The 21,739-nt window shown below is 50.5% G+C and overlaps 1 protein-coding gene across 1 annotated transcript in view; it reads right to left on the bottom strand.

The window, feature by feature from the left end:
- BSG (basigin (Ok blood group)) overlaps window positions 1-5,775 on the bottom strand; it is a 52,641-nt gene extending 46,866 nt beyond the window's left edge. Inside the window, exon 1 of the mRNA XM_073655088.1 lies at window positions 5,553-5,775. Within this exon, the coding sequence (XP_073511189.1) occupies window positions 5,553-5,622 (70 nt within the window). The 5' untranslated portion in view covers window positions 5,623-5,775. The remainder of the gene's footprint in view (window positions 1-5,552) is intronic.
- Window positions 5,776-21,739: the final 15,964 nt, after the last annotated feature.

The raw sequence follows: 21,739 nt of genomic DNA, 5'->3' as shown, positions 1-21,739 counted from the left end.
GAAAGCATATTGCTGCCTTTAACACCACATCAGTAAGGCAGTTATGCTCAGAAGTGAATTTAGTGCTTCAAATATAGATCAAAGTATTAAAAATCATCAATATGACAGGGCATAATATTAATCTTTTAGGATTTATTAAGCACAAACCAAAAAAGTCACAATTTCTGTAGATTTAGTAAAAACAGACCAATATGCAGGCATTTTGTCAATACTACATATAGTTGAGCCTATAAGGAATGTGTTCCAATGCTTTCAGGAAATAAAATGTCAGATATTCTTGTCTAAGGTAAAACGAGAGTTTCCATCATCATAAGTAATCAGCAAGGATGAAGACATCCAGGCCAGTGCTTAGCAAACAAAATATTTGTGATGCAGCCGGTGAACAGCAGTATCATAATCTTCAATAGACACTTAAACTAAAGTTTTGACAATGGAGGGGGCAAAAAAAAAAAAAATATTGTTCTCCCTGCATGTAGAAAGTGTGACTAGTAAGAATGCATTTTATAGTCCGGTGCATATGAGCTAAAACACAAGCCAGGAGGAAACCATAAAACCCACTACAGACTGCAAAATTGAGATCTTGCCCAGAGGGAGGGGGGGGGGCAAAACAAAAAAAACACCCCACAACATGTGGCACTAACCCAGGTCACTTTAATCATTTTACTGATTAACTACTCAAGATTTGACAGACCATTTAACGTGTATTATGTATTAAAGATGCAATGACCTTTAAGCTCATTTCCACTGGCATCAACAGCATCCAGTTAATACTTCACCAAACTACATCTGCCATTAAGCTGAAGTCCCGATGATGCCCAAACTGGACCTCGAGTGCAGACAACACACAATGCTGACGTAGGTTTATTAGCCAGTTTCTTTTTTCCTGTTACAGGTTTAACAAAGCTAAAAAAATTACAATGCAGTGAAGTGTCCAGATGTGACTATGCTTAACAGCAGCTACAAGAGTTGTAAAACTGGCAAAAAAAAAAAAAGGCATCAAAGTGGGTACTGGAGGGCATTATTGAAAGGGTTAGTTGACTTTGGACTACTGATCTCACACTGTAGACACAGATCAGGGTGACCCATATAAAATACAGGTCCCCAATGGGTTATGGGCATCAGAAATGGCATCAAAGTGGGCAATTCTCATGCCCAGAACCCATTCGGGCCAGGCTAGAGTGACCCGAATTTGATGCGGGCCATGTATGCAACGGTGGTGTTACATCAGTGGCCCAACATCATTCAACCCCTGAGAAACACCACTTCGTTACTTATTCAAATCTGTGAAAAGTGGCCATTTTCCCGCTTTGATGCCCAGAACTCATTTGGGCCAGGTGACCGTATTGTATTATATTATATATTTGATATGAGGCACCCTGATCTACGTGTCTGTAGTGTGAGATCAGTGGCCCAAAGGCATTAAATCCTTTCAATAACGGCCTTCAGCACCTACTTTGATGCCCATTTTTGTGCCAGTCTTACAACTTGTGAATATGCTTAAAAGCAGCTACAAATCAGGACACCTCGCTGCATAGTATTTTATTAGGCTATGCGCCCACGATGCAGAAATGCTCCGGATTTTTCCTGATCGTTTCTGCATCTCCCTGGCAGAAAAAAACGCATGCGGATTGTACATGCCAGAGACAAGCGGAAGTGAAGCGTTTTTCACATGCATTTCCGCATGCGGGTTGTCAAGCGCCTTCCAAACGATTTTACCATCACTTGGAAAGTGCTTGACAACTTGGTCACACTATATAAATCCATGCAACCGGCGTGACCTGTCACATGACTAAATAACGTCATAGAAGGTCCTTGAGTCCACCCCGATCTGCCGGCAAGCCAGGACAGAGACACCGGGGGCCATCAGAAGGCAAGTACAAAATTTTTTTTTTTTTACACCTACTACATACTGGGAAAGGATCTTGGAGATGGGAACACTCCATTAAGTGCAAGCTTGAATATGATATATCAAGTGTATCAATTTTTTTGGAGACTAAGTGAGCAAACACTCATTTCCCTACCCCAAAATAAAACAAAAAAACTCCACACAATGAAGAGTCTCCACAGATACAATCAAAAGATGCAAATATTTGTGTGCATCTCTCATAGTAGATGGAATGTACAATCAAAGTGTTGATAAGCAGGATGCCTCAGATCAATGAAATACATTTCAGTCATGTTCACACTACCATAATCTTTTTGGGTGTCCTCAGCACCATAATGTATGGCAGGCATATACCTTCATTACAAAAAGTGTCTAAACGAATACAACTCGAACTGTAGCATACAGAATGAAGACCTCCCCATTTATATCTGTCCACAGGTTTCATGCATGTATACTTTTGCCACCGTGCTTTCTGCCCCAAATATAACTTACCAAAGCTATAGCTATTACTTAGTTTATATGTGCAATTAGAGCAAAGGTGCATGTAGTTCATGAGGACTTGGGTACAGATTTAGCACCGCTATAACATCGTTGAAAGCCAAAGAAACATTATCAAAGAATGCCAAGGCTGGCGCTACAAGACATAAGGCCACTGTAACTAAGGAAAACTGAGCAAGGAGAGCGATATAGAAAAGTTAGACACACACACCCCTGACTAACCCTGGAATGTTTAAGCACCCCCAACATAGACCCTCACAATAATCAACAGGCACTGCAATAGTATTATACGCTAATGTTGTGAAGCACTGTGTAATCAAAGAGCCCAAATAAGACATGAAACGGTTAAGGAAAAACCTCCATGTGCTGGAACAACAGTATAAATAGTACAGGGCTGTCAAGAGCACCCTCACAGATCTTTAGACCCCCCCTTATACAGCAAGTCTCATACAGAGTTGCCAACACCTAAGCACCTCAGATGCATTCCTCTCAAACATGCAAAGAGCCAAAAACACTTCATCGCAGTAGTGGCAACACATTCATTTGTAAAGAGCCTAAAACAAAGGGCCAGTGTATAACAAAATACTGTCTGGAGCAGGCACGTACTGAGAACAATTAGCAGCAGGGTGAATAAATGGTACTGCCTGTGCTGAAGAATGCAGGCCATTGAAGAGTGTGCCAGCTGGAATCACATGCCATGTCCCAGGGCGGCCAAACATTTTAAAGAGGATTATTAACAGGCCAATAGGTTTACTGTACTCAATTTCATTTCATGAGAAATTCACATGTAATTAGATTGACTGTACTATAGAAATCCAGTACACTCAAATTAGGAGGAGATTGCTCCACTAAACAAGAAAATGTCACAATATTCCTCTGCTAAAATGTAGAATTCCTAATGGATTAATGTATACAGAAGAAGATAACCCTTCACAGCTATAAAAACATTTAGGTACTGCTAGAGGACTGTACACACACGTAGGGAGATAGGGGCACACTGACCAGTCTGAAAGGCAGAACCAGAACCTTGGATATGGGACTGTCTACGGTTTATGCCTCTACAAGCAGTCCCTGCAGCCATGAACGCTGCCACACAGGAGATCATTTTGTTAATATGGTAAATAAAGCTTTACCAATCCATTCAGATTAAGTAAAACAAAAAGGTGAATATTTATGCAACTATATGGATCCACAAGTATAACAATTCCTAGACAAGGATATGGTCATACAATAAAATGACCTATTTTGCATTGCTTATATAGCACTATATTCGGCAGCACTTTACATACATCATTGCTGTCCCCATTGGGACTCAATCTAAACTCCTGATCTGTAAATTTGGTGTCTGGGAAGAAACCCACACAAACACGGGGAGACCATACAGACTTTTGAAGATGTTGTCTCTTGTGGGATTTGAACCCAGGACTCCAGTGCTGCAGAGCAACAGTGCTAACCACTGATCACACCAAGCTGCTGCTATGGCGTATTATGACACTCCACAATCAGTGAGGTCCAACTCAAGGCCCTCCACCTTACCCTGAGAATGAAGAGGCCACAGATCAGGTTTATGAAGGTTTTTCCCTGCGCAGCAACATGTCTGGTCACTTGTAGTCCATTCAATAACTTGTGCTGGCTGCAGAAGCCTGCACAGTAGGGTGGCGCTGGGCACAGAGAGCAGCCCCCTTTATTCTCAGGATTGGTTTGGATCCTCAGCAAGTCTTAGAAAGTGCCATTTCTTGAAGAATGGAATAACCCACGTGGTTCTATTAGAATAGGCACTTTGACTAGCAGGTGAGAGCCTGTGGCTCTACAGAGTACAGACTGCTATAACCCTCGAGCTGACAGACTTGAAGGAACGTGACTGCCACACAAAAACGAACTAGCCAATCACTTACTCTAAGCTATATGTGCAGCTATCAACGAGTTAGACTCCACCTAAATAGAGTCCCTACATGTCTCGCAGTCAGACCCCATAGACTCATTTCTCTAGATAATACTTAATCCCGATGTAAAAGATCAGACAGCTGCTCTCAGTGAGAAGATTCTTCTCTGGCTGCCGGTTCACATGCCGTGTGACCACTGCTGCCGGTCCCAGCAACCAGCAGGCTGATCGCCTACGTGCGGCCGAGCTGCCGCTCACACACACAAGCCTGGTGCAGGTAAGGGGGCAGCGCAGAAACAAAGGCCTCCAGCCACTGGCGGCAAGCAGAGAGGGCACCGAGCACAGCCGCCCACCACCTCCAGCCACTGGCGGCAAGCAGAGGGCACCGAGCACAGCCGCCCACCACCTCCAGCCACTGGCGGCAAGCAGAGAGGGCACCGAGCACAGCCGCCCACCACCTCCAGCCACTGGCGGCAAGCAGAGAGGGCACCGAGCACAGCCGCCCACCACCTCCAGCCACTGGCGGCAAGCAGAGAGGGCACCGAGCACAGCCGCTCACCACCTCCAGCCACTGGCGGCACGCAGAGAGAGCACCGAGCACAGCCGCCCACCACCTCCAGCCACTGGCGGCACGCAGAGAGAGCACCGAGCACAGCCGCCCACCACCTCCAGCCACTGGCGGCACGCAGAGAGAGCACCGAGCACAGCCGCCCACCACCTCCAGCCACTGGCGGCACGCAGAGAGAGCACCGAGCACAGCCGCTCACCACCTCCAGCCACTGGCGGCACGCAGAGAGAGCACCGAGCACAGCCGCCCACCACCTCCAGCCACTGGCGGCACGCAGAGAGAGCACCGAGCACAGCCGCTCACCACCTCCAGCCACTGGCGGCAAGCAGAGAGAGCACCGAGCACAGCCGCCCACCACCTCCAGCCACTGGCGGCAAGCAGAGAGAGCACCGAGCACAGCCGCTCACCACCTCCAGCCACTGGCGGCAAGCAGAGAGAGCACCGAGCACAGCCGCCCACCACCTCCAGCCACTGGCGGCACGCAGAGAGAGCACCGAGCACAGCCGCTCACCACCTCCAGCCACTGGCAGCACGCAGAGAGAGCACCGAGCACAGCCGCTCACCACCTCCATAGGCTCAAACCTCAGTACCTGCGGCGACTCACTGGGGTCACCGCACCGTGCCCCGCCACTACCCCGGGCACAGCAGCAATGGCGGCGCTGTCACTAGGAGAGCCAGGGCGGCCATAACCTCATTGCCCTCTAACAGAGGCCATTTACCTGAGCACTCCGCCCCTCTCCCGCTCAGGACGAGCAGCACAGCAGCGACTAACAGCTCGGACCCCTTCATGTTGCGGTGCGCACCGGCCTCACACAGGTCACCGGCGTCTTCTCTCCTCACCGAACAGCAGTCAATAGAGACGACGAGGAGCAGGTCACCTGCTTCCTTATGTCTGTGGGCGGAGCGCTGAGCTACGCACTTCCGGTCTTCGCCGAAGTCCTCACGTACTGGTTAGGAGTAATGTATCCATGTATCCAGCGTCCTCAGCGCGTGACACACGTCGGCCACGTGACCTCCAGTGTGTGTAGATGATGTGCCCTTCACCTACAGACTAGCAGTGTGCTGCTGCCTCCGGTAGATGGCGCTGTGTGTGGTAATGGAGACGTGCTAGGCGCTGAGAACAGCGTGGGGTCTGTGCCTCATGTTCAATTTCCCCCATAACCTTGTGTTTATTTAGGCCCAGTCTCAGTTTAGATGGGTTGTCAGGTGATAAGTTACTGAATGTGGGGGTCTGATCGCTGGGACCGGCACCTAGCTTTAGCATGGGGAACTGTTACCACCGTGGCGCTGCAGTGCCCATACTGCCGCCAATTCATTCCCAGTGGCTGCACTTGGCTCTTTCTAGCAGCCCCATAGAGAATGCATGGCGTGGCCGACAACATAGGCTCCACAGCACCATGATAATGTGCAGAAAGTCTGCTAATCCTGTATATATGGCATACCTCTAAACCTGAGCCCGCCAGAGCATCCCCTGACACCAGTGTGATGGGATTGTGAGCCCCAGGACCCCACTGTCTCCGCAGCAGTGCAGGGGATTTCTGGCTTGTTCCATTGATTCCTAATGCCTTGCTTTGCCCCTGTATTTGGGTACAGGCAAGAACGATCCGGCCTACGATCCATGGGCACTTCAAACAGCCCATCATCCCACTCCTGCAGATCTAATATTGATGGCATACCCTATGAATAGGCCCTTACCAGCTTCTTCTGAAGCACTGCCTTTTTACAAAGGTGATTGGGCATCAGGCAATGATCTTAGACGAGACCTGGGCAAAGTGCAGCCACATCCGGCTCCTGGCTGTTCCAGTCTGACCCATGGACCAAGACAGCCAAAGGACTGAAAACACTGGCCCACAGGCCGTCCGAGGTCCTGATTTCATTGCTATCTGCATCCTCGGTGTGCACGTAGCGGTGAATATGATGGTGAAGGCGGGAGCCACCGCTCCTTCCACCATTCAGCATATGTATCTGAGACAGCAGACATGACGATGTCAGTGCACAGGGCAAAGACCGGACCAAAGCTTTGGGAAAACGGGAGTAAGCCGACTATGTGGTTTTTAAATGTGTGGGATGTGTCTCTGTATATGGGGCTTATGTAGGGGCTCATACTGTATATAGGAGGGATATTTGAGGCTCATAATGTATATAGGGGTTCTGCCAGGGCTCATACTGTATATGGAGGACTTTGTGGGGGGTCTCGTACTATATATAGAGGGATTATGTGAGTGCTCAAACTATATAGAGGGCCTATGTGGGGGCTCATACTGTACATAGAAGGGCTATATGGGGGCTCATACAACACACAGTGGCTAACAAAAGTATTCATCCCCTTGGCATTTGTTGTGTTTTGCTACCTCACAACCTGGAATTTCAGTTTTTTTTAGGGTTTGCATCAATTCTTGTAAAGAACATACCTACAACTAAAAATGTGGTTTTCTTTTTATTGTGAAGCAAGCAACAAATAGGACAAAATAACTGAAAATTTCAGTGTGTATAACTCTTCACCCCCCTAAAGTCAGTACTTTGTGGAGCCTCCTTTTGCAGCAATTACAGCTGAAAGTCGCTTTGGGTAAGTCTTTATGAGCTTTCTACAAAGCAACTGGTCCAGCTCTTTCAAGTTATATGGTTTCCTCTCGTGAACATCAGTCTTCATTCCTGACCACAGATTCTCAGTTGGATTAAGGTCTGGGCTTTGACTAGGCATTTCCAAAACATTTACATGTTTCCCCTTAAGTGTTGCTTTAGCAGTATGCGTTGGGTCATTGTCTTGTTGGAAGGTGAATCTCCATCCCAGTCTCAAATCACTGAGACTGAAACAGGTTTTACTCAAGAATATCCCTGTATATCGCACCATGCGCCTTCTCCCCAACTCGGACCATTTTCCCTGTCCCTGCTGGCGAAAAACATCCCCACAGCATGATGCTGCCACCACCATGTTCCTATGTTGGGATAGTGTTGTTCCAGTGATGAGCTGTGTTGGTTTGGTGCCAGACATAGCGTTTACCTTGGTGGCCAAAAAGTTCAATTTTGGTCTCATCTCACCACAGCACCTTCTTCCATACATTTGGGGAGTCTCCCATATGTCTTTTGGCAAACTCAAAATGAGCCCTACAATTTTTGTGTGTAAGTAAAAGCTTTTTTCTGCCCACTCTTCCATAAAAGCCACCTTGATTGTGGTCATATGGACAGATACTCCAGTCTCTGCTTGAGAACTCTGCAGTTCCTTGAGGGTTACCTTTTGTCTCTGTGCTGCCTCTCTGATTAATGCACTCCTTGCCCGGTGGAGAGGCATATATATACTGACAGACCATGTGACACTTAGATTGCACACAGGTGCACTTCCTTCCACTAAGCATGTGACTTGTGAAGGTAATTGCTTGCACCAGTACAGTGTTCATTTTAGGACATGATCAGATATCAAAATCAAACATCAGAATGATGTCAGTTTGAGGCTAAATACCCTGTCTGACAAGTGATTCTGACAAGTGATCCTGACTAGTGATGAGCGAGCACTAAAATGCTCCTGTGCTCGTTACTCGGGTCAGGCATATTGGAATACTTGGGCTCTCGATCCGATCAATGAACCCAATGTAAGTCTATGGGAAACTTGAGCATTTTTCAGGCGGCTCCCCCCGGTGGTCTGCAGAGGGCCTAAAAATTGCCCAAATCGATGGGAACAGTGCTCAAATGACATGGGAACAGCATGGGGAAGACCCTTTGAAGCATTTCTGACTCCCAGGTCACTGCTGTCAACAACGTTGTCAGGGGTATTACTGTCACACTGTCACAGAATACTGGAGGTAGGGGGCCTAAGCTGACCCTAAGCTGGGGCCCTGACTAATCCCTCAACCTGGAGGTACTGTTAAAGGTACAGAGGTCCAGGCCGCCAGCGTAACCCCTACCTCCTGAGGATCCCTGCACCACAGTAATCTAGTCCTGAGAAGGACCCCGATCACAACAATTGGGAACCAGCAATAATATGCCCACACACAGTATTTAGACGAACGAGACAGTACAAGGGAAAAACCAAAACCACCTTGCATACAACTTCAACACAACTACAACAGAGGGAACACCAACGGGAAAGGAGATAAATGATAAAGCGAGGAAAGGGAAATAAAACTTCCAAATACACTTATCTCAGCAACTCCAAACACCACGATCCGCTCTGTAAGTCTGAATGAAAAGCTTTCACCGACACCTCACAAACAGACCTGCAGGAATATAAAGGAGTCTCACTAACGAAGCATTGATTGCAGCTGGGCGAGGCTGGACCTCAGCTAGCCCAGAGAGAGAGAGAATTAACTCCTTCACTGCCGAGAAAACACAAAGCACCAACAAGTCAGCTGCGAGAAGTCAGGCTGTGTACTCGTGACGATCTTCGTGGCAACACACCCGTGACAGTACCCCCCCTTCTACGAGGGGCCTCCGGACCCTCAGGGCCAGGTTTATCCGGGTGAGTCGTGTGGAAGGCCCGAACTAATCGGTCTGCGTTAATATCCGACGCAGGAACCCACATCCTCTCCTCAGGACCATACCCCTTCCAATGAACCAAGTACTGAAGGGACCGGCGATTAAAGCGTGAATCAATGACCCTCGATACCTGGAACTCCAAGTTACCATTGACAACCACAGGAGGGGGAGGTAAAGGTGACGGTACCACCGGCGCCACATACCTCTTAAGCAATGATCTGTGAAACACGTGAATTTTAAACGTAGGGGGGAGGTCAAGACGGAATGCCACCGGATTAATAACAGAACTGATTCTGTACGGCCCGATGAACCTGGGACCCAGTTTCCAGGAGGGAACCTTAAGTTTAATATTCCTGGTAGACAACCATACCTGATCGTTCACACTTAGGTCCGGACCAGACACTCTCCTCCTATCAGCCATACGTTTGTATCGGTTCCCCATAGTATTCAGATTCTTCAGCACCCCTCTCCATACTGAAGCGAGAGATGAGGAAAATCGTTCCTCCTCCGGAACCCCCGAAGAGCCCCCCCTACTGAAAGTACAAAACTGGGGGTGAAAACCATATGCCCCAAAAAACGGGGACTTACCAGTGGACTCGCTTCGCCTATTATTGAGAGCAAACTCTGCCAGAGGTAGGAAAGAAGCCCAGTCCTCCTGGTTCTCTGACACAAAACACCGAAGATATGTCTCCAAGCTCTGGTTCATACGTTCCGTCTGACCATTGGTCTGAGGATGAAAAGCCGACGAGAATGACAAATGCATTCCCCGCCGTGCACAAAACGCCTTCCAGAACTTGGACACAAACTGAGACCCCCGATCAGACACCACCTCGGAGGGTACCCCGTGAAGCCTCACAATCTCCCCAATGAACACCTGCGCAAGAGTTTTAGCATTAGGGAGAGCCGGAAGAGCGATAAAATGTGCCATCTTGCTGAACCTGTCCACTACAACGAGTATGACCGTTTTACCCGAAGACGGAGGGAGGTCCGTAATAAAGTCCATAGACAGATGAGTCCAAGGACGCTCCGGGATCTTCAAAGGTAAGAGGGCCCCAGACGGACGGGTATGTGAGGTCTTAGAGCGCGCACAAACCCCACAGGACGCGACAAAAGTTACCACCTCTTTATGTAAGTTAGGCCACCAAAACCGACGCGAGAGGAGATCCACAGTTGCTTTACTCCCCGGGTGTCCTGCAAAAACTGAGTTATGGTGTGCCTCGATCACCTTTTGTCGCAACTGATCTGGAACGAACAGTCTCCCCGGAGGTCCAACAGGGGCGTCCCCCTGAGCCTCCAATATCTCCTCCTCCAGCTCAGAGCATACTGCCGAAACCACCACCCCCTCCTGAAGAATAGGAATCGGGTCGTCTGTATTCCCGGCCCCAGGGAAACTACGAGATAAGGCATCCGCCTTTACATTTTTAGACCCAGGACGATATGTAACGACGAAATTAAACCTGGTAAAAAACAATGACCACCTAGCTTGTCTGGGATTCAGACGTTTAGCGGACTCCAGATATAGCAGGTTCTTGTGATCGGTGATGACGGTGACCGGATGAACTGCCCCCTCCAAAAAATGGCGCCACTCCTCAAAAGCTAACTTAATGGCCAGGAGTTCCCTATTGCCGACATCGTAATTCCTCTCAGCGGACGACAATTTTTTAGAGAAAAAGGCGCACGGATGCCACTTACCAGGGGACGAACCCTGTGACAATACTGCTCCCACCCCTACCTCGGAAGCGTCTACCTCTACAAAGAATGGCTGAGACGCATCAGGTTGAATGAGTATGGGTGCTGAGGCAAAACATTTTTTCAAGGAGGAGAATGCTTGACAAGCCTTGTCAGACCACCTAGAAAAATCCGTCCCCTTTTTAGTCATGTCTGTGAGAGGCTTAACCATGGACGAGAAATTACGAATGAACTTCCGGTAATAGTTAGCAAACCCCAGGAAACGTTGTAGTGCCTTAAGATTCTCCGGCCGATCCCACTCAAGAACTGCCCGCACTTTCCCAGGGTCCATACGAAAACCGGACGCAGAAACCAGGAAGCCTAAAAACTGGAGTTCCTGTACGGCGAACACACACTTTTCCCACTTGGCATACAGTTTATTATCCCGCAAGATCTGTAACACCTGTCTAACGTGCTCCTGATGAGACACCAGATCCGGCGAGTAAATTAAGATATCATCCAGATATATGACAACAAACTGTCCCACCAGGTGGCGAAAAATATCATTAACAAAGTGTTGAAACACCGCCGGGGCATTAGTCAGACCGAATGGCATGACAAGGTTCTCATAATGCCCCTCCGGAGTGTTAAAAGCCGTCTTCCACTCATCCCCCTCCTTCATCCTAATCAGATTGTACGCCCCCCTGAGATCCAACTTAGAGAACCATTTGGCGCCCACGATCTGATTAAAGAGATCAGGAATAAGTGGGAGCGGATACGGATCTCGGACCGTAATCCGATTAAGTTCACGGAAATCCAGGCAAGGGCGTAGGCCTCCATCTTTCTTCTTAACAAAGAAGAACCCCGCGGCCACCGGTGAAGATGAAGGTCTAATATGCCCCTTAGCCAGACTTTCAGAAATATAATCCTTCATGGCCTGCCTCTCAGGACCAGAAAGGTTATACAACCTAGCTTTAGGTAACTTGGCCTCAGGGAGCAGTTTTACAGAACAGTCATACTCGCGATGAGGAGGTAGTTCCTGACACCCATTCTCCGAGAATACATCCTCAAAGTCTGCCAGAAATGGAGGTAAGACCCAAGGAGTAACCGCACCGATGACCGTGTTCATGCAGTTTTTATTACAGAATTTACTCCATTGGCTTATCTCTCTGGTTTGCCAATTAATAACAGGGTTATGCTTAGCTAACCAAGGAAGGCCCAACACTATAGGAGTGGGAAGACCCTCCAACACGTAGCAAGACAACAGTTCTTTATGTATTGCCCCCACTTGAAGTTTTACGCCATGCACAGCTTGCAAAAAACTTCCCTGACCGAGAGGCCTGGCATCGATCGAGAATATGGGGATGGGTTTAGCCAACTCACTCAATCGCATACCTTGAACCCGGGCAAACCGAGCATCAACCAGATTAGCCCCGGCCCCACTATCCAGAAGAACAGATATCCTCTCAGTTCTCGTACCCACCACCACCTCCGCCGGTACGAGAAACTGAGACGAACCTAGGGACGAAATACCTACTCCCAGATTGCCGTCCACCACACAACCTGGGATCAACAGTTTTTTCGACGACTCTTTACTCTGCAACGGGCGGGATGGACACCCCCCAATAAAATGTCCCTTTTTCCCGCAGAGGAAACACCTTCCTGTCTTATGGCGCACCACCGGTCCCCTTCCCCGAAATGATGTCCCTCCTAATTGCATAGGCTCCTCCGGACTGACCAGGGGAACCACCATATGAGGGGACCTTGTAAGAGGTGGAGACATTACAGGGGGTAGAGTTATCCCGCACCTCTCCCGAAGCCGTCTGTCAACGCGAATAGCAAGGGCCATAGCGGCTTCCAGTGACGCGGGAGAGTCATACTGTGCCAACACATCCTGTAATTTGTCGGATAAACCATGACAAAACTGGCTCCTAAGAGCCGGGTCATTCCACTGGGTGTCCGTGGCCCACCTACGGAACTCCGAACAGAATTCCTCCGCCGGACGATCTCCCTGCTGAATCCTACGTAACTTAGACTCAGCAAGGGAGATCCGATCTGGGTCATCATATACGAGTCCCAAAGCAGCGAAAAACCTATCCACTGACTGGAGAACCGGGGAGCTTGGGGGAAGAGAGAACGCCCAAGATTGTGGGTCCCCTTGTAGGAGCGAGATGACAATTCCCACCCTTTGTTCTTCACTGCCCGATGACCGAGGCCGCAGCCGAAAGTACAATTTGCATGCCTCCCGGAAAACAAAAAACTTGTCCCGCCCCCCAGTGAACCTGTCAGGGAGAGCTACTTTAGGTTCTGGTCCGGCTTGCTCCAGAGGATGCAAAACCTTGGACCTAACGTCCGCCAGCCCCATGGACAAACTCTGCAACTGCCGAGCTAGACCGGCTACTGGATCCATGGTAGCTGGAGAAAAACTAAGTGGGTCGGTGAAAATGTCACACTGTCACAGAATACTGGAGGTAGGGGGCCTAAGCTGACCCTAAGCTGGGGCCCTGACTAATCCCTCAACCTGGAGGTACTGTTAAAGGTACAGAGGTCCAGGCCGCCAGCGTAACCCCTACCTCCTGAGGATCCCTGCACCACAGTAATCTAGTCCTGAGAAGGACCCCGATCACAACAATTGGGAACCAGCAATAATATGCCCACACACAGTATTTAGACGAACGAGACAGTACAAGGGAAAAACCAAAACCACCTTGCATACAACTTCAACACAACTACAACAGAGGGAACACCAACGGGAAAGGAGATAAATGATAAAGCGAGGAAAGGGAAATAAAACTTCCAAATACACTTATCTCAGCAACTCCAAACACCACGATCCGCTCTGTAAGTCTGAATGAAAAGCTTTCACCGACACCTCACAAACAGACCTGCAGGAATATAAAGGAGTCTCACTAACGAAGCATTGATTGCAGCTGGGCGAGGCTGGACCTCAGCTAGCCCAGAGAGAGAGAGAATTAACTCCTTCACTGCCGAGAAAACACAAAGCACCAACAAGTCAGCTGCGAGAAGTCAGGCTGTGTACTCGTGACGATCTTCGTGGCAACACACCCGTGACAATTACGCCACTTTTTCGGACTCACAATAAAACATACAAAAATGAAACCAAAATGGATTTTCCTGGGAAATATGTTAAGGAACATCCTTTCCAGGGTAATGACTTGTATATAAAGCAAAATAAATAACCAAAAACAAAAATGCTCGTCCACACCTTGGGCTATGTTCACACGTAGCGTTTTTGATGCGTTTTTGCACCTTTGCATTGCTTTCAACCGTGACAAATGCATTCACGGGGAAATGTCATTTTAACATTTTACAACCTTATCTGACCATGTGGTGTGTGACACATCATCAGACACATCGTGTTTCATTTATGAAGCAGGGACTATGAAAGTCACAAAGCCTATTTTTATAGGGCCATCAGGCGGCATTTACTATTCTTAAAGGGCCAGCAGTCGGCCCTCACTATTCTTAGAGAGCCATCAGCCAGCTATGTTTTATTGTTCCCATTACTAAAGAGTGGGTCTCCTATACTGTTATTGCATATGCAGTGAGTGGCAGGGCTGGCCAAAATTTGGACGCACCCCAATACCACTTTGAAAATTTGGATGCACCCCAATACCCCTTTGAAGAGACTTAGAGGAGGGCCTCCTGAAAACAATGTTCCCTTTATTAGGAAGTGGGTCTCCCATTGTGTTTGCCTATGCAGTGAATGCAAGGGTTGCCAAAAAATTGGATGCACTCCAATGCCCCTTGGAAGAGACGTGTGTAACGGGGCCGGGTGGTGGAACAACTGTGCCTTGGAACAAGGAGGGACCCTGAGGGGCAGGTGTTAGTCTGAGGACGACCTTGTAATTGAGCAGGTGGCTCCCACGAGTCAGATAGCGGGGACTGACCGGTGTAGCGGGTGGACACAACAGGAGGGTAGCAGTCTCTGGGTGAGCAGGCGGGTGGTCACGGCAAGTGGCGGCAGAACGGATAAGAGTCTCTTGGCAGGCAGGCAGGTGGTCACGGCAAGTGACGGCAGAGCAGGTAAGAGTCTCTTGGCAGGCAGGCAGGTGGTCACGGCAAGTGACGGCAGAGCAGGTAAGAGTCTCTTGGCAGGCAGGCAGGTGGTCACGGCAAGTGACGGCAGAGCAGGTAAGAGTCTCTTGGCTGGCAGGCAGGTAGTCACGGGAAGTGACGGCAGAACGGGTAAGAGTCTCTTGGCTGGCCAGCAGGTGGTCACGGCAAGTGACAGCAGAGCCTCCAGGTAGGCTAGCAGGCGGGTAGCAGGTGAGCGCTCCCAGGTGAGCGGGCTAGCAAGTACGGCAGGTAGCAGGCAGGTAACTGGCAGGTGCTTCCTGGTCCGTAGGTGGACTTGCCCATAGACAGACTGGTGGATGCTTGAGACCGACTGTCGGGCTGAAGAGCAGACAAGCAGGCAGACTGGACTAGTAGTCAGGCTGGCAACGGGACCTGAGGGCTGAAGCAGAGGTGAGTATGCTTTGCAACAACTTTGCTCGGGCACCTCCATTTTGGAGGAGGTGCCTTATATATGGGAGGTCCTCCGGCTATTGGCCGGGGACAACTTAGAACGGCGCGCGCGGTCCCTTTAAGAGAGGGGGAGCGCGCGCGCCCTAAGCACAGTGCCCGGGAAGGAGCGCGCGCCGGCAGCAGCGAGGGAAGGAGCGCTGGAGGACGCTGCGCCCGGAACAGGAAGGTGAGAGGGACGGCGTCTCTGCCTAGCAGGGGGCAGAGAACGCCGATGCTACAATACCCCCCCTTTAAGCCCCCCCTTTTTTAGGCCAGAGAGAAATTTCTCAAGGAGAAGCGGGGCGTTGATGTTCTCCCTGGGTTCCCAAGTTCTTTCCTCAGGACCAAACCCCTTCCAATCCACCAGAAAAAAGGTTCTCCCCCTTACCCTCTTGGTGGCCAGGATACTCTCCACCTCAAAGACGTCCTCAGCAGAAACCGGAGCAGGAGGAGTACCTGGATTATCGGAAAAAGTGTTAAGGGCAACGAGTTTGAGGAGGGATACGTGGAAGGAGTTGGGAATGCGTAGGGTGGCCGGGAGTTTTAATTTGTAGGCCACTGGGTTAATTTGCCTGAGAACTTCGAAGGGTCCGATGAATCGTGGGCCCAACTTGTAGGAGGGTACTTTGAGCCGCACATGTTTGGAGGAGAGCCAAACCTTGTCTCCAGGACGGAACTGAGGCAGATACAGACGTCTCTTATCAGCATATCTCTTCATCCGCTCGGAGGACAGAAGAAGAGCGGACCTGGTACTCTCCCAAATGGTAGAAAATTCGCTAACAAGAGACTCCGCGGCAGGGTTGTCCACAGAAGCGGAGACGGGAACTGGAATCCGGGGATGTTGGCCACAGACTATAAAGAACGGGGATTTGGTAGAGGATTCGCTCTCATGGTTATTATAAGAGAATTCGGCCCAAGGTAGGAGATCCACCCAATCGGAATGGTGGGCATTAACGAAGTGCCGGAGGTAACTGGTAAGGATCTGATTGATCCGCTCCACTTGACCATTGGACTGAGGGTGGTAAGCGGAGGAGAAATCCAGGGTGACGTCTAGCAGCTTACCTGTGGCTCTCCAGAAGCATGAGGTGAACTGAACCCCATGATTCGACACGATGTGGAGGGGTAGGCCATGAAGAGGGAAGATGTGGCGGATAAAGTCTTTAGCCAGTTCGGGTGCAGATGGGAGACCAGGCAGGGGAATGAAGTGGGCCATTTTCGAAAAGCGGTCAGCGACCACCCAAATGACTGTACACCCGGCAGAAACAGGAAGATCGGTGATAAAATCCATAGCTATGTGCTGCCATGGAGCAGCAGGTACAGTAAGGGGCAAGAGATGGCCGGCTGGTAGGTGTCTGGGCAGTTTGTTACGGGCACAAGATGAACAGGCCGCGACGAAGTCTACAAGGTCCTTATGCAGGGTAGGCCACCAGTAATGCTGGGTAATGAGCTGGAAGGTCTTCTTTTGGCCAGCTAGTTTAGAAGAATGGCCCCAACGAAGAACCCTCTCCCGATCTGATACTGCTACAAACGTCTTACCGGGTGGGAGACGAGTCAGATACAGGGGGGCCACCTTCATTACCTTGGAGGGGTCATTGATGTGCGTAGGCTCCTCCTCTTGATTGGAGGACAGGAAGGACCGGGACAAGGCATCAGCTTTGACGTTCTTATCCGCCGGACGGAAATGAAGGATGAAGTCGAAGCGGGCAAAAAACAAAGACCACCGGGCCTGGCGAGGATTAAGTCGCTGGGCATTTTGGAGATATGCCAGATTTTGGTGATCCGTGTAGATGATCACCGGGTATAGAGCCCCTTCAAGCAGATAGCGCCACTCCTCCAGTGCTAATTTGACAGCTAGCAATTCACGATCTGCTATAGAGTAGTTGTGTTCAGACGAGGAGAAGATTTTGGAGAAGAAGCCGCAGGTTACCATTCTCCCGGTAGAAGATTTTTGGGTGAGTACCGCTCCGGAGGAGGAGGCATCAACCTCCAGGTAGAATTGTTTATTGCAGTCTGGGCGGTGCAGGACGGGAGCAGAGACGAAGGCTTTCTTTAAGGAAAGGAAAGCCTCCTCGGCTTCGGGTGACCATACCTTGGGATTTGCCCCCTTACGGGTAAGCGCAGATATGGGAGAAGTCCAGGACGAGAAGTGTGGGATGAAAAGATGATAGTAATTGGCGAAGCCCAGGAATCGCTATATCGCCTTCAACCCCTCAGGACGGGGCCACTTTAGGACAGCAGAGAGCTTCTCTTGATCCATTTGCAGGCCTGTCTGGGAGATAACATAGCCCAAGAATGGAAGGGAGGTCTGGTCGAAGAGGCACTTCTCATATTTGGCATAGAGGTGGTTCTGCCGAAGCCTAAGCAGGACCTGACGAACATCCCTCCGGTGTGTGGGGAGATCCGGAGAGAAGACCAAGATATCGTCCAGGTACACCACCACGCAGGAGTACAGGAGGTCCCGGAAGATGTCGTTGACCAGTTCTTGAAAGACAGCGGGTGCATTACAGAGTCCGAAGGGCATCACACGGTACTCATAGTGACCGTCCCGGGTATTGAATGCTGTCTTCCACTCGTCTCCTTGACGGATACGGACCAGGTTATATGCTCCCCGAAGATCCAGCTTGGAGAAGATCCTGGTGCCTTTGAGGCGATCAAACAACTCGGAGATGAGCGGCAGGGGGTATTTGTTTTTTACCGTGATTTGATTGAGTCCTCTATAGTTAATACAGGGACTTAGCGAGCCGTCTTTCTTTTTGACAAAGAAGAATCCGGCTCCAGCCTCGGAGGTAGATTTTCGAATAAATCACCTAGCCAGATTCTCTTCAATGTATTCAGACATGGCCCGGGTTTCGGCCGCAGACAATGGGTAGATACGCCCACGGGGCGGAGTGGCACCAGGTACCAGGTCGATCGGGCAATCATATGGCCTATGGGGTGGCAACGTCTCTGCTTCCTTTTTACCGAAGACGTCCGCATAGGGCCAGTATGGAGTCCGGAGACCGGGTAGATTAGCTGGAGTAGGCGGAGGGCGAGCTGGGCGGACCGGAACCAGGCAGGTCTTATGGCAGTCTGGTCCCCACCGGAGTACTTCACCGGATCGCCAGTTCAATACGGGTTCATGTATCTGTAGCCAGGGTTGACCAAGCAATAGGGAGTGAGAGAGTCCGGACAGCACATGGAATGAGATTTCCTCAGAGTGCAGCATTCCTACCTGCAGGGTTATGGGGTCAGTGACGAGCAGGATGGTCACCGGGAGAAGTCTTCCATCCACGGAGGCGACTGACAATGGTTCAGCCAGGGGCTTAGTGGGAATACGGTATCTCTCTACCAAAGACTGGGAGATGAGGTTTCCAGCAGCTCCAGAGTCCAGGTTGGCGATTTCAAAGTGGCGATTCTCTCCCCAGGAGATAGAGACAGACAAGGTTAGAGGTGGAGAGGGCTTACTTTTGTCTAGGACGACCTCTCCAAGCGGACCTAGACACTGGAGTTTTCCGGCTTCTCCGGGCAGGAACGGATCAGGTGCTTTTTACTGCCACAATAGAAACAGCTCCCCTCGGCTCGGCGTGACTCTTGGCGAGATTTGACCATCTTGGTCTGGTCGATCTGCATGGGCTCGGGTGAGTGCGCCCGGGGAGTGACAGATGAAGAGACGGGTCTCTGGAAAGTAGGAGCAAGGCGGGGAAACCTCCTCTCACGGGTGGTCTCTTTGGTACGTTCCTGGAACCGGATGTCAATCCGGGTAGCTAGTGTCACCAAGTCATCTAGGGTGGTTGGAAGGTTCCGACCGGCAAGTTCGTCTTTAATCCGACCGGAGAGGCCCTCCCAGAAGACGGACACCAGGGCCTCATTATCCCAGGCAAGCTCAGAAGCGAGGGTACCGAACCTTGTGGCATATTGGCCCACGGTGAGACTCCCTTGGCGGAGACGTAGCAGAGAGGAGGCTGACGAGGTCTTTCGTCCCGGTTCATCGAAGACTTTCCGGAAAGCAGTGAGGAAAGCTGACAAGTTGGATACCAGGGGATCCCCTCTCTCCCACAGGGGATTTAGCCAAGCCAGTGCTTCCCCAGTGAGATGGGACATGATGAAGGCCACTTTGGCCCGGTCGGTGGTAAAGTGATGTGCCAAGAGTTCAAAGTGCAGAGTGCACTGGTTAATGAAGCATCGAGCCAAGGCGGGGTCTCCACCAAAACGAGGCGGTGCAGAGATCCGGGGGCCCGAACCGGGTACCATGGTATTGATGGGCAGCGGCGCTGCCGGGGCGTGAGTCGTACGACTGGAGGCAGGTCCTGGTGGAGCAGTCAGTGTGTCCAGGCGGGAGTTGACATTACGCAGGTGGTTCAGGATGGATTCATGTTGGGATCTCTGACGGGAGACTTCGTGGAGCAGGTCAGAGAGCGAGGGAGCTTGGGTGCCACCGGGTTACATGGCCTGAGCAAACTGTAACGGGGCCGGGTGGTGGAACCACTGTGCCTTGGAACAAGGAGGGACCCCGAGGGGCAGGTGTTAGCCTGGGGACGACCTTGTAATTGAGCAGGTGGCTCCCACGAGTCAGATAGCGGGGACTGACCAGTGTAGCGGGTGGACACAACAGGAGGGTAGCAGTCTCTGGGTGAGCAGGCGGGTGGTCACGGCAAGTGGCGGCAGAACGGATAAGAGTCTCTTGGCAGGCAGGCAGGTGGTCACGGCAAGTGACGGCAGAGCAGGTAAGAGTCTCTTGGCAGGCAGGCAGGTGGTCACGGCTAGTGACGGCAGAGCAGGTAAGAGTCTCTTGGCAGGCAGGTGGTCACGGCAAGTGACGGCAGAGCAGGTAAGAGTCTCTTGGCTGGCAGGCAGGTGGTCACGGGAAGTGACGGCAGAACGGGTAAGAGTCTCTTGGCTGGCAGGCAGGTGGTCACGGCAAGTGACAGCAGAGCCTCCAGGTAGGCTAGCAGGTGGGTAGCAGGTGAGCGCTCCCAGGTGAGCGGGCTAGCAAGTACGGCAGGTAGCAGGCAGGTAACTGGCAGGTGCTTCCTGGTCCGTAGGTGGACTTGCCCATAGACAGACTGGTGGATGCTTGAGACCGACTGTCGGGCTGAAGAGCAGACAAGCAGGCAGACTGGACTAGTAGTCAGGCTGGCAACGGGACCTGAGGGCTGAAGCAGAGGTGAGTATGCTTTGCAACAACTTTGCTCGGGCACCTCCATTTTGGAGGAGGTGCCTTATATATGGGAGGTCCTCCGGCTATTGGCCGGGGACTCCTTAGAACGGCGCGCGCGGTCCCTTTAAGAAAGGGGGAGCGCGCGCGCCCTAAGCACAGTGCCCGGGAAGGAGCGCTCGCCGGCAGCAGCGAGGGAAGGAGCGCTGGAGGACGTTGCGCCCGGAACAGGAAGGTGAGAGGGACGGCGTCTCTGCCTAGCAGGGGGCAGAGACGCCGATGCTACAACGTGGAGGTCAGAGGGCCTCCTGAAAACAATATTCCCATTATTAGGAAGTGGGTCTCCCATTGTGTTTTACTATGCAGTGAATGCAAGGGTTGCCAAAAATTGGGAGGCACTCCAATGTCCCTTGGAAGAGACGTAGAGGGCCTCATGAAAAATTGTTCCCATTATTAGGAAGTGGGTCTCCCATAGTGTTGGCCTATGCAGTGAATGCAAGGGCTGCCAAAAATTGGGAGGCACTCCAATGCCCCTTGAAAGACACGTAGAGGGCCTCATGAAAAAATGTTCCCATTATTAGGATGTGGGTCTCCCATAGTGTTGGCCTTTGCAGTGAATGCAAGGGCTGCCAAAAATTGGGAGGCACTCCAATGCCTATTGGAATAGACTCGGAGGAGGGCCTCATAAAAAATGTTCCAATTAGAAAGGAGCAGGTCTCCTATACTTGTAATGCCCATGCACTAAGTGTATGGGCTGACAAACATTTACCCCTGGGCATACTGTCTAAAAAAATTTTTTTAGGGGCATCATAAACACCCTTTAAAAAAATTATGTGGGTGTTGCATCACGGACCACGGTTACCCTGGTGATATGGTGGTGGAGGATGAGGATGAGGAGAAGGAAGAAGACAAGGGCAAATAGCCAAAATCAGGAAGCTTATACCCATGTGTGGGTGTGAAGAGGTGCATGGGAATACACCTCCCAAAAAAAGACACTGGATTTGAGTTTGTCATGCTGCTATCATTCGGTGGTGTTGAGAAGTCTGGCCCAATCCAGCCCTTGTTCATTTTTAGAAGAGGCAGCCTGTCAGCATTTTCAGTTGA

This window comes from Phyllobates terribilis, unplaced genomic scaffold (assembly GCF_046119375.1).
Source record: "Phyllobates terribilis strain yellow unplaced genomic scaffold, ASM4611937v1 Scaffold_1__5_contigs__length_1240528914, whole genome shotgun sequence".
Classification (NCBI taxonomy): domain Eukaryota; kingdom Metazoa; phylum Chordata; class Amphibia; order Anura; family Dendrobatidae; genus Phyllobates; species Phyllobates terribilis.
The sequence above is the reverse complement of the archived record's forward strand: the minus strand, read 5'-3'. Positions and strand labels throughout refer to the sequence as shown.